General features: G+C 35.4%; 1 protein-coding gene across 1 annotated transcript; it reads left to right on the forward strand.

Moving 5' to 3' along the window:
• Positions 1-1,138: 1,138 nt before the first annotated feature.
• Positions 1,139-7,563, forward strand: LOC119992731. Its single transcript, XM_038839524.1, has 6 exons — positions 1,139-1,367; positions 1,633-1,750; positions 3,838-6,156; positions 6,238-6,552; positions 6,643-6,742; positions 6,835-7,563. The coding sequence occupies exons 1-6, from the start codon at positions 1,139-1,141 to the stop codon at positions 7,561-7,563; spliced, it is 3,810 nt and encodes a 1,269-aa protein (XP_038695452.1).
• Positions 7,564-13,889: the final 6,326 nt, after the last annotated feature.

Raw genomic sequence — 13,889 nt, forward strand, 5'->3', positions numbered from 1 at the left:
AATAAAAAATCAACCCTAAGTGAACACACCCGTACGGGTCGTACTAAGCCAATAATCACAAATCAACCCTAAACCCCAAGTGAACAAACCGCTAGTAAGCCAACAATCACAATCCAACCCTAAACCCTAAGTGAACCCACCCATACAAAGCCAACAATCACAAATCAAACCTAAAATCCTAAACCCTTAGTGAACACGCATACTAAGCGAACAATCACAAATCAACCATAAACCCTAAACCCTAAGTGAACACACCCATACTAAACAAATAATCACAAATCAACCATAAACCCTAAACCCTAAGTGAACACACCCATACTAAGCCAATAATCACAAATCAACCCTAAACCCCAAGTGAACAAACCCCTAGTAAGTCAACAATCACAATCCAACCCTAAACCTTAAGTGAACCCATCCATACTAAGCCAATAATCACAAATCAACCCTAAACCCCAAGTGAACAAACCCCTAGTAAGCCAACAATCACAATCCAACCCTAAACCCTAAGTGAATACACATACTAAGTGAACAACCACAAATCAACCATAAACCCTAAACCTTAAGTGAACACCATACTAAGCAAACAATCACTAATCAACCCTAAGGCCTAAACCCTAAGTGAACACACCTATACTAAGATACTAAGTCAACAATCACAAACCATACAAAATGATGACAATGACCAATGTTTATAAATTATAACTATCGTTTTATAGGTTCCAATCAATATTTGGTTACATATACTATAGAGGATAAGTGTATGTAAGTACTTTTTACATTAAGCTTTCATGCAAAATGATAGTAAAATTGCATGTATATTTCGTATATACTAATTAAAAAAATGTATAGATTAAAACAAAAAGATATAATTATTTATAAATTAGTCGACATCTTTTTTTATATGAAAAAGATAATCTATGAAAAAGATAATCTTAAGAGTTGGAAATTGGAACTAACAGTTGGAATTTGTAAAATATCAAGAGCCTATTAAAAACAGATTGGAAATCTCTTTTTATTTTTTTTATAACCACCCTTTCTTCACTCGTCATCTCCATAATTCATCACTTCATCTTCTTACTTTACTACTTTTCTATTCTTACCATAACGATCCATTCATATCTGCATATTTTTAAGAAATATGGTGTTTGGAAAAAGAAGAGTGGAAGAGATTTCAAGTGAGGATCAAGATGCCATAACTGACATACAAGAGGATTCAGGCCAAGAGCAAATTGAACAATCTCATCCTCAGGCTCATCCAATTGAAACGTCAGATTCAAAGTCAAAGTCATTGTTGCTCAACGAAGTTATTACTAGTGCAGCAAAGGGCAAAAATCCAAGTGGTTCAAAGTCATGGACATGCAAGCATTGTATGAGTCAATTTACTAGTTCATAACTAGGATTCACTATCATTTCTTTGGTGGTCCACCTGGCTCCAAGTCACAAATCAAACGTTGCCAAGCTTTGCTGAAGAATCGGGATGAATATGAACGAGTGAGAAGGAGAGTTCAAGAAGCAGAGAAGTCAGGGGTGTCCTTGAGTTAGCAAGGTGGGAACAGATGAATATTCCTATGCATTTTCTTGGTTTTGCACTTACTCCAAGATTTTATAATCCATGTTACTTTGAAACACTAGCTCCTGGAGGAATTGCAAGAAGGGCTCCAAATGTTGATAAGGAAGTTGTTATGGGTGTCATGGAAGCTTTTGAAAAGATGGCTGAAAATGCCACAGAAAATAAATTATTGCGTGAATAGTTTGATTATAATTTTCAAATCAACCACGTCCCTCTCTTTCATGTTGAAAGAATCTTCAATGGACTTAGCAGGCAATGGTTTTTGTCTTTTAGTAATGGTAGAATTTTTCAAGGACAAGGACACCCCTGACTTCTCTGCTTCTTGAACTCTCCTTCTCACTCGTTCATATTCATCCCGATTCTTCAGCAAAGCTTGGCAATGTTTGATTTGTGACTTGGAGCCAGGTGGACCACCAAAGAAATGATAGTGAATCCTAGTATATGAACTAGTAAATTGACCCATACAGTGCTTGCATGTCCATGACTTTGAACCACCTGGATTTTTGCCCTTTGCTGCACCACTTATAACTTCATTGAGCAATGACTTTGATTTTGAATCTGACGTTTCAATTGGATGAGCCTGAGGATGAGATTGTTAAATTTGCTCTTGGCCTGAATCCTCTTGTATGTCAGTTATGTCATCTTGATCCTCACTTGAAATCTCTTCCACTCTTCTTCTTCCAAACACCATATTTCTTAAAAATATGCAGATATGAATGGATCGTTATGGCAGGAATAGAAAAGTAAAGTAAAGTAAGAAGATGAAATGATGAATTATGGAGATGACGAGTGAAGAAAGGGTGGTTATAAAAAAAATAAACAGAGATTTCCAATGTGTTTTCAATAGGTTCTTCATATTTTACAAATTCCAACTGTTAGTTCCAATTTCCAACTCTTAAGATTATCTTTTCCATAGATTATCTTTTTCATATAAAAAAAGATGTTGACTAATTTATGAATAATTATATCTTTTTGTTTTAATCTATTACATTTTTTTAATAGTCTATACGAAATATACATGCAATTTTACTATCATTTTGCATGAAAGCTTAATGTAAATAGTACTTACATACACTTATCCTCTACAGTATATGTAACCAAATATTAATTGGAACCTATAAAACCATAGTTATAATTTATAAACATTGATCATTGTCATCATTTTGTATGATTCGTGATTGTTGACTTATTAATATCTTAGTATGGGTGTGTTCACTTAGGGTTTAGGCCTTAGGGTTGATTAATGATTGTTTGCTTAGTATGGATGTGTTCACTTACGGTTTAGGGTTTATGATTCACTACAAGAAACTGTTAATATTGTCACGGAAATTAGTGACGGATTTCATTCCGTCACTGATATTTTTTATTAGTGACGGAATTAGTGACGATATTATTAACAATCAATTTGGGACGGATTTAGTGACGCAAGTGTCCGTCACTAACAGATTTAATCACTAATTCCGTCACAGATTTTCGCGCGAAAACCCTCCAAATTTAGTGACGGATTAGTGACGTAATTTAGTGACGGATTAGTGACGACAACATAATTCCGTCACTAATATTACGGACAATAAAATTTCTATCACTGAATCCGTCACGAATATGTCCGATAAGACAGCCTGTCATAGGTGTGGCTTTTTTGCGATGGAAAATCATTTTCGTCACGAAATTATAGTGACAGACAATAATGTCCGTCACGAATTCCGTCACTAACTTTTCTGACAAAAACTTCTACATGAAGTGTCAAATCATCAACTTTTTGCAGGCTATGTACGAAAATGCATTTCCGTCACGAATTCCGTCACTAAAGTTTCTGACAAAAACTTCTACATCAAGTGTCTAATCATCAACCTTTTATCAGCTACGGAAATGCATTTCCGTCACCAATTCCGTCACTAATTGCTAATTGTTGTGACGGAAATAACGTTCCGTCACTAATTCCGTCACTAAAGCTTCTGACAAAACTGATTACCACAGAACGGGTATAATTATCAGCTTTTTCTTAGCGATGGAAATTAAATTCCGTCACAAATTCCGTCACTAATTTAATTTCCGTCACAAAATCCGTCACTAAAGAAATAAATTAAAAATAAAAATTTTCTACTTTGCAACTTTTCTTTTGACCCAATTCACTTTTTCTACTTCTCCCCCGTTTATTCTCTCATTTCTCTACTCTATTTTTCTTGCTACCTCTTTCAACCTCTACTCTATCTTTCTTGCTACTTCTTTCAACTTGTTCCATCATATTTGGTTTTCTTTCTATTCAGCATGGAGATGCCTGAGTCTCGTAAGTGGATGTACAACAGAATCGGCCCCAATCGAGTTGGAATTACTGAAGAGTTCTTGAAGGGGGTTGAGGATTTCATTCAATTTGCTTGTCAAAGTAGTTCAGATTTTCAAAATACAGGAAAAATAAGGTGTCCATGTGTTAGGTGCAAATGCACAAGATATCGTGGTTTGGATGATATAAGGATGCACTTATACCAAAAAGGTTTTCAGCCTAGATATCACTACTGGACCAGTCATGGTGAAGAAATGCCGAATATTCCCCGTGACCCAGCTGTTGATGTGCAAGCAGATGCTGCAAATTATTACTGGCAAAGCAATGATCGGTCTAATTTCAATCCGTACGAGCAGATGGTAATGGACGCTGCTGGACCGTCGATTAGGGAGGATCTCTTACAAGAAGAAAATTACAACCAGCAGTTCGTGCCGGAACCACCTAATCCCGATGCGCAAAGTTTCTTTGACATGTTGTCGGCTGCTCAAGCTCCATTATGGGATGGATGTGAGTCGCACTCGGAGTTGTCAGCCACAATGAGGCTTTTAAGCATTAAAGCTGACTATAATATGTCGCAGGATTGTTTTGATGACGTCGTTCACCTTATGAAAGAGACGATGCCTGCAGACAATAGTATGCCTGAAAATTTCTATCAAGCCAAGAAGTCAGTGTCTAAACTTGGACTTGGGTATCAACGAATCGATTGTTGTATAGGCGGTTGTATGATATACTATAAGAACGACGTGAATTTGACGCAGTGCAAATTTTGCGGGGCAAACCGTTATAAACCTCGGAGAACTGGACGTGAAAATTTGAAGGATATTCCGGTCAAACGTATGTGGTACCTGCCACTAATTCCCAGGCTTCAAAGGTTATTTAGTTCGACAGTTACCGCAAAGGAGATGAGGTGGCATTATGAGCATCAAAGCGAGTCCGACCTCTTGTGTCATCCATCTGATGGAGAAGCATGGAAATATTTTGACAGAACATTTGAAGATTTCGCTTCAGACCCACGTAATGTAAGATTAGGCTTGTGTGCAGATGGTTTCACTCCTTTTGGACAATCTGGTAAGAACTACTCATGTTGGCCTGTCATTTTGACTCCTTATAATTTACCGCCTGGGATGTGCATGAAAAGAGAGTTTATGTTTCTGACAATAATTATTCCGGGTCCTCATAATCCAAAGAGCAGAATCGATGTTTATCTTCAACCCTTGATAGACGAGCTAAATCAATTGTGGTGCGAAGGTGTCATAACATACGATGTGTTTATGAAAGAAAATTTTATTATGAGAGCTGCGTTGATGTGGACTATCAACGACTTTCCTGCCTATGGTATGCTGTCTGGATGGATGACACAGGGGAAGTTAGCATGTCCTTATTGCATGGAGTGTTCGAAGGCGTTTACCTTGAAAAACGGTAGGAAAAATTCATGGTTTGATTGTCACAGACAGTTTTTGCCTACAACACATGCGTTTCGGCGGAACAAGGATGCATTTTTCAAGAATCGATTGGAGAAATCACAACCTCCTCCACGTTTGTCTGGAGAAGAAGTGTTGGCACGAGTTTGGAACTTTCCAAAGATTACTGAGACAGGTCCATTATCATTCCCGGGATATGGTCAAGAACATAATTGGACAAAAAGGAGCATCTTTTGGGATCTACCTTATTGGCGCAACAATATCATACGACATAACCTGGATGTCATGCATATTGAGAAGAACGTGTTTGATAATATTTTCAATACGTGTATGGATGTTAAGGGAAAAACAAAGGACAATGTGAAGTCTCGGTTGGATCTTTCACATTATTGTAAGCGCAGAGCTTTAGAGTTGGTGGAGTATGATAATGGCAAATCCTTTAAACCGAAAGCACAATTTTGCCTCACTATGGAGCAAAAAAGAGCTGTTTGTTCTTGGGTTTGCAATTTGAAATTGCCAGACGGTTATGCATCAAACCTAGGCAGGTGTGTAGATATGAGGGAAGGAAAGCTATTTGGGATGAAAAGTCACGACTGTCATGTTTTCATGCAGCGGCTACTTCCGATTGCATTGCGGGCATTACCCGAGCCCATTTGGGCTACAATTACTGAGCTCAGTCATTTTTTTAAAGATATATGTTCGACTACTTTGAGGGAGAATCAATTGAGCATCATGGAGGACAATATTCCTATGATCCTTTGCAAATTGGAGCGTATATTTCCTCCATCATTCTTTGACTCGATGGAACATCTCCTGATACATCTACCATTCGAAACAAGGATGGGTGGGCCAGTACAATATAGATGGATGTATCCCTTTGAAAGGTATTCTTTATTTATATATATAATACTGTTATCATATAAATTTGCTTATTTAATAACATGTGCAATTAAATTATGCAATAGGTTCCTTCATTTCTTGAAGAAGAAGGTTAAAAATAAAGCTCGTGTGGAAGGATCTATTTGTGAAGCATATATAGTCGAAGAGACGTCGTCATTTGCTTTATATTATTTTGAACCACATGTGAGCTCTCGACGAACTAGAGTTCCTCGAAATTATGATTGGGGTACATTCGACATGGAAATCCCAAGAATTTCAATATTCAATCAACCTGGTCGTCTTGCTGGTGTTGCCGGTAAACGCTACCTCACTGACAGAGAATACAATGCTGCCACATTATACGTGTTTTTGAATTGCGACATCGTACAACCGTTTATAAAGTAAGTGTAAACAAATTTTGACACATTTTGTTATATGTACATACTTTAATTAAAGAAGGCTAACGGATGACATTTGTATATTCGTTGCAGCATGTACACAGATTATGTTAGAGCATCAGCACCTACATTGAATGATGATGCTGTCGATTATCAGATTGAGATAGGTTTCGCGTCATGGTTCAGACAATATGTAAGTATACACTTTTTATACTAACATCACACATTTTTATTTAAATAGCCAATATATGCGTTGATAAAAACTTATTATCTTTCATGTTGAAGGTTCATGATCCAGTCAACATGATAACCGATGAAACAGTTCGAAATGTAGCATTTGGACCGTTGAGAAAGGTTGAGCTATGGCACACATATTATGTCAATGGATATAAATTCGACACCGATGCGTGGAGTGAAGGCAAGTCAACAAGCAATAGTGGTGTATGCATACGGGGGACTGATTACGGACAATCAGAAAGTGACTACTATGGAGTACTAAAAGAAATTGTACAATTCGAATTCTCAGGACTACCGATAAAGAAGATTGTTCTTTTCAATTGTGAGTGGTTCGACCCAACTCCTAATCGAGGTACAAGAATCAATAAACATTATGGTCTTGTTGAGGTTAAACGTAGGGGAAGGTACAGAAAGTATGATCCATTTATAATAGCACAACAAGCAGAGCAAGTCTATTTTGCTCCTTATCCAGAAGGGATACGTGATCGACAAGATTGGTTGGCTGTGATTAAGACAAAAGCGAGGAACACAATTACCGCACAATCAGCAAAGGTAGATGATGCCTTCCAAGAGAATGAAGTTGATGTTGAGCCAGTTAGAGTAGATACTGATCACCAACTCGATTCTCTTGTTGACAATGATTTTGAACCCGAGGAAGTAGTTGTACAAAACTCCACAAGACAACCAATGGTCGAAGAAGATACTGAGGATGACGATGAAGAAGAATTTGAATCTTATGATTCGGATACTGAGGGAGATCTCGAAGACTACGATTAATGTAATGAAGATGATTATTAATGTAACAAATATGGTTATTAATATTTATGCATAAATCTTATTAATTACTATATTTGTTTATTTTTCTAATTAATAGTATAATAATATTAATAGTAAAAATAAGTAGAAACTAATTATTTTACTAATTACCATGAAAAATAATTAATAGGCAAAGGGCAAATAATTATAAAGTAGATATTTATCTAATTAATAGAAAAATCGTATGAAAACAAAAGAAAAATTAAAAAAATCTAATCAGGCCAAAAAATAGCGCCATACTCAGAGGCGGCATATTTGCTAAACATTTCAAATAGTGACGGAATTGCATAATTCCGTCACTACTTATACTAATTGTTACTTTAACTTCATTTTTACACTTTACTTTTACAAGAGAACGAAGTGCTATTTTTCTATGTGTGCCGTCGACCCACCACTGCTCCACGCCTCTACCACATCCGTTGTCGCCATTGCTCCAAGCCGTCGACGACTGCCACCCGTACCACTGCTCCACGCCGTCACCACTGCTCCACCCTGCTCACGCGTACCAGGATGAACAAGGACGCATGCTTCAAGCTTTCCTCCCTCACGTGGTCAGTATTTTCGATTTTGCTTCATCATTTTGGATTTGTTCTACTTGTGGGGGAGTTGTTCTGCTTATTGTGGAGTTGCAAGAGCTTTTTGTTCCCTCTGAATTTTGGATTTTCGTGGGTCTATCTGAGTGAATACGGCAATTTTCAGCTTATATGATTTTTAGTTGCTTATTTAATGATATTATGAAATTATTTTTCCTCCTGTCAATTTTTTAGTCTCTTGGGAAATTTAGTACACAATTGAATGCTTCTACTCTTTTATTGGTGTAAATTTTTTAGTCTCTTGGGAAATTTAGTACACAATTGAATGCTTCTACTCTTTTATTGGTTTTCCAATGGGTTATACCATCTCATTGATGATGGGCGGCATATGGGAATACTGTTCTTTTCCCTCACGTGGTCAGTATATTCGATTGTGCTTCATCATTTTGGATAAATATTGATGACTAACTTTCGTAAAATTTGGTTAATTAGTGATGATACTGGGTTTGGGTGTTTATGTGTTTGCTCGTGAGGTTAGGAAACCTTCAGTTTAATGTGGTTCTTCTAATTTTGTTGTTGATGTAGATAATTTTGTTCTTTTAATTTTTGGCGTGTCACCTGCAATTGTTGGCACTTTACCAAGGAAAGAGGCTACTATAGTTGAGGTATAACTTGTCTTTCACTTTGATTGTAATTCCCCCGCCGATCCTATTACTTCAATTTGCTAGACAAGTTTAAAAGGTACACAATGTTTAAATCCTTTATGTGTTTAATTCCGTTGAATCTGATTCTTCTATCGAAACTGTAGCTACAATGTTTTTATTGTCTAAATGGTAGATGTCTGGTGATCAATCAAGCGGAGATAATGTTACTCCATCAGGTCGAGGAAGACATCGACGTCGACTTGTTAGAAGTGGTGGCAATAGAGTTACAGAGAGTCAAGAATCCCCTCACAACACAACTTTATCCCCCTCGTCTGTCAATTCAGCGCTGCCACCCATCATGTCACATCCCCATCATTATCGCGAGATGTGGGTACCAGGTTCATCATCGCCCCTCTTCCCGATGACCCAAAACACTATTCACTTGCCCAATACACCACCTGCACCCACATCCAACATTCCTATGATGGACACGCCGGCTGCCGGACCATCATCATCCCAGCAACCTCCGCCGACCAACGCGGAGGCCAACAAAACTTGGATACGACCATATTCAAACTCAGCGTAAGTGCATTTTTCATCATTATTATTTTTATACATTAATTAAATAAACATATATGTCAATAATATGTTCTTATTTATATTTTTCTAGATTCGAGCCTTATGACGTTCACAGGAAGATGACTTCAATCCTTAAGTCCAAGTTCGAGCATGTCGCTTATACATGGAAGAGTGTTCCTAAGTCAGCCAAGGACTTCTATTTTCAACAGTTCGAGGTAGGTATAAATTTGTCAATTGAAGATTATCACGTTTTCATATTCTGAACCATAGTCATAAATTTAAAATGCCTTAATTGCATGGATTTTGAGTGCTTTTGTTATTTGGGCAGTAGTGCTTACTTGCAGTGGAAGACTTAAGGCCACCCATGAATTTTTAACAGTAGAATGGTTATGGGGGAACTAATTAGTGAGCCCACTAGTAGAATCCTTTTCTTATTCATTTTATTTCCTTATTTTCTTTGTTATGTAATCAGTACAGAGTTTGCTATATACTCTGTGTTGTTTATTTGTTCTGTTTACATGTTCACTTCTTTTATTTTTTGTTACGAAAATTTAACTTCATCTTTACTGCTTGAGTGTTTTCATTTGTCAGATTTGGAGTTTGACATCTATCATTTGCAAGCTTCAAAAATGACATATAATTCATAAATTTAAAATGCCTTAATTGCATGGATTTTGAGTGCTTTTGTTATCTGGGCAGTGCTTATTTGCAGTGGAAGGCTTAAGGCCACCCATGAATTTTTTAATAGTAGAATGGTTATGGGGGAGCTAATTAGTGAGCCCACTAATAGAATCCTTTTCTTATTAATTTTATTTCCTTATTTTCTTTGTTATGTAATCAGTGCACAGTTTGCTATATACTCTGTGTTGTTTATTTGTTATGTTTACATGTTCACTTCTTTTATTTTGTTATCCATAAAGTCAATTTATTTTTTGTTACGGTCATTTTAACTTCTTCTTTACTGCATGAGTGTTTTCAGTTGTCAGATTTGGAGTTTGACATATATCATTTGCAAGCTTCCTAAATGAAATATACTGCTATTGACCATTCATAAACATGCATTTTACAGAATCAATTTAGGTGGGACCCCATCGATGATGATGCAGTAAAAAAATTATGGAATAAGAAGAATGGAGAAATATTGCGAAAAATTATGCAAAGGGTTCGAAAAAAGGAGGATGATGGTGAATGGATTCAAGAAGAAGCCAAAGCTGCGCTTGAAAAGCTTTGGACGGAACCGGATTATGTGAAGAAAAGGGAGAAGGCAAAGATGAACCGAGCATCCGAGACTGGCGGGTGCACTAATACTGGTGGCTCTATTCCACACTCAGAACACAAGAAAAGATTGGTAAATTTTTAAATCAATTTTATCTCTTGAATTGTTTATTTTCTTGAAACTTGTTTTGTATACAACAAATGTAGGAAAAAGAATTGGGTCGACCTCCAACTAAGGCAGAGCTCTTTCGTCATTGTCATATCAAAAAGGCTACCCAAGAATTCGTTGAACGCCGAGCAGCCACTACATATGTAAGTAATTTAAAGTTTATTAAATTTGAAAATTTCTATGATATTTAAATCGGCATTCATGATAGTTGATATATAACTTTTATAATATTGATACAGGATGATTACAACAAGTTGAAGGAAGCCCGTTCCAGTCAAGCATCGACCTCGGGAGAGTCACCTCTTGAGCCGCAGGATGATGATTCCATATTCATGGAGGCGACTAAGTGGGTCAATAAGAAAGGTCGTTTCTACGGTCTTGGATCAGAGGCATATCATATGCGCTTTTCATCCTCCTACAGCAGACCATCTGGATCGCGTCCTGATTATTTGCAGCAGGAGATTGAGGAGCGCGTGGCTCGAATGAGCTCCGAGTTACATGATCAGTTTTCATCACAGAGCACTACGATTAGTACATTGCAGGAGGAGTTGCAGTTCTATAAGCAGTCCTCGGAGACACAAAGCGAAAAGATGAAACGACAAGACCGGAGGTTGGAGAAACAGAATCGGATGATTCAAAAACAAAATCAAATGATGCAAGGACTCTTTGCTCGGCTTGGGATGCAACCACCAAGTGATGACATTGACGATGATAACGAGGATGGTGGACACACTTCCGATGAGGAGTAGATTTTGGGATTGTATTCTTTTGTGAAAACTTTGTCAAACATCTTGTTAAAACTTTTATATAATTACTTTTTATTATATTTTAAATACAATTATATTAATTAAAAAGTAATATTGCATTAAAATAAATAATACAAAAATTAAATTTGATAATTAAATAAAATGTTATGAATAAAAAATTAGTGACGGAAATTTAATAGTTTTCCGTCGCAAATAAAAATTATAATTTTTTTGAAAAAATATTATATTTTTTAGTGACGGAAACTTCCGTCGCAATTTCAAAATATTTTATTATAATTTTATTTTATTAGTGACGGAATTTTCCGTCACTAATTTGAAAGATGTATATTTTTTATCATTTAATTAACGCATGATCCGCCGTCACAAATTCCGTCACTAACATTTTCCGTCACAAAATATCCGTCACTAAGTCTGTCACCAATTCCGTCACAAAATTTCCGTCACAAAATGCCGTCACTAATATTTTGCGACGAGGGTTTTTGTCACGGAATTTTTTTCGTCACGAATCCCGTCACGAATACGTTTTGTGACGGAATTTTCTTATTTTGTGACGGATAATGCCGTCACAAAATCACCTATTTGTTGTAGTGATTGATTTAGGGTTGTTCACTTAGTACGCGTGTTCACTTAGGGTTTAGGGTTGGATTGTGCTTGTTGGCTTACTTGGGGGTTGTTCAATTCACTTGGGGTTTAGGGTTGATTTGTGATTATTGGCTTAGTATGGGTGGGTTCACTTAAGGTTTAGGGTTGGATTGTGATTGTTGGCTTACTAGGGGTTTGTTCACTAGGGGTTTAGGGTTGATTTGTGATTATTGGCTTAGTGTGGGTGTGTTCACTTAAGGGTTGGGGTTTGTGGTTGATTTGTGATTATTTGCTTAGTATGGGTGTGTTCACTTAGAGTTTAGGGTTTATGGTTGATTTGTGGTTGTTCGCTTAGTATGCGTGTTCACTAAGGGTTTAGGATTTTAGGTTTGATTTGTGGTTGTTGGCTTAGTATGGGTGGGTTCACTTAGGGTTTAGGGTTGGATTGTGATTGGTTGCTTACTAGGGGTTTGTTCAATTGCGGTTTAGGGTTGATTTGTGATTATTGGCTTAGTACGGCCCGTATGGTTGTGTTCACTTAGGGTTGATTTTTTATTATAATGTAGTCATATAAAACCATATTATATTATAATGTATTTAAAACTGATAAATAAACGTATTTTTCAAATTGATGATGTAATCATTTTTTCCAATATTATATTATAATGTATACATTAATTTTATAATTACAAGATTATTAATATTTCTAACTCATTCTCAATATTTTTTATATTTTAGTGCAACTTATTTTTTAATTTTTTTTTGAAAACTGATAAATAAAAGTATTTTCAAATTGTGAATGTAATCATTTTATTCTATATTATATTATAGTGTTTGCATTAATTTTATGATTACAAGATTATTAATAGTTCCTTCTAACTCATTCTCAAGATTTTTAATATTTTAGTGCAACATAATTTTTTAAAACTTTTTAAAACTGATAAATAAACGTATTTTGCAAATTGTGAATGTAATCATTTTTTCCAATATTATATTATAATGTATACATTAATTTTATGATTACAAGATTTTTAATATTTCTAACTCATTCTCAAGATTTTTAATATTTTAGTTCAACATAATTTTTAAAAATAATAAATTCACGTATTTTCCAAATTGTGAATGTAATCATTTTTTTCCTAGAATTACAGTTTATTTTATCCAAAAAAAACATAGTAACAAATATTAAAGATTGGATGAAGGTTAAAATCTTCTGCAATTGTCTAGATAAATTTAAAATCTAACCGATAAACCACTCATATTTTATAACAAATATTAAAATTCGGATGAAAATATTGTACAAAATTGTTAATATGGTAGTTGTATTCGTTTTTAGTAGGTGAGTATTATTGGGATTGTTGGAATTTCAGTAGATATAGAATATTAATTGAATGCAATGAGTCTAAAATCTCAATGAATAAACTTTTTAAAAAAAGACTTAAACATTTATATCTATTCTTTCTTCAGATGTCGTTTGAAACTTTTTGATGACATTTCTTAAAACAAAATAAATAAATAAATAACGAATTTAAATATCAATTGGTTATATCCATTTATATATATATATATATATATAGATATATCCATTCCATATTTAATAGCCGCATTTATCTCTCTATTCCCAACATATCTTAAACCCTAACTTTTTATCTTCCGTTGAAAATTTCAATCCACCAAGATTTTCACAGGATATTGGAATGATTTAAAAAATAAAATAAAAATCTGATATTTGAATGATTAATATTAAAACAATTCATTTTTGTAAAGATCAAAACGCTTCGTTTTGGGATGTTTGGTT

Source organism: Tripterygium wilfordii, chromosome 23, assembly GCF_013401445.1.
Source record: "Tripterygium wilfordii isolate XIE 37 chromosome 23, ASM1340144v1, whole genome shotgun sequence".
NCBI lineage: Eukaryota > Viridiplantae > Streptophyta > Magnoliopsida > Celastrales > Celastraceae > Tripterygium > Tripterygium wilfordii.

Excerpts from the sequence above, each read along its gene's own strand:
- LOC119992731 (XM_038839524.1), top strand. The coding sequence starts at position 1,139 with ATGGTGTTTGGAAAAAGAAGAGTGGAAGAGATTTCAAGTGAGGATCAA. Across the intron at positions 1,368-1,632 it reads GTCATGGACATGCAAGCATT|CTCCTGGAGGAATTGCAAGA; the intron begins GTATGAGTCAAT and ends TTGAAACACTAG. Across the intron at positions 6,743-6,834 it reads CGTCATGGTTCAGACAATAT|GTTCATGATCCAGTCAACAT; the intron begins GTAAGTATACAC and ends TTCATGTTGAAG.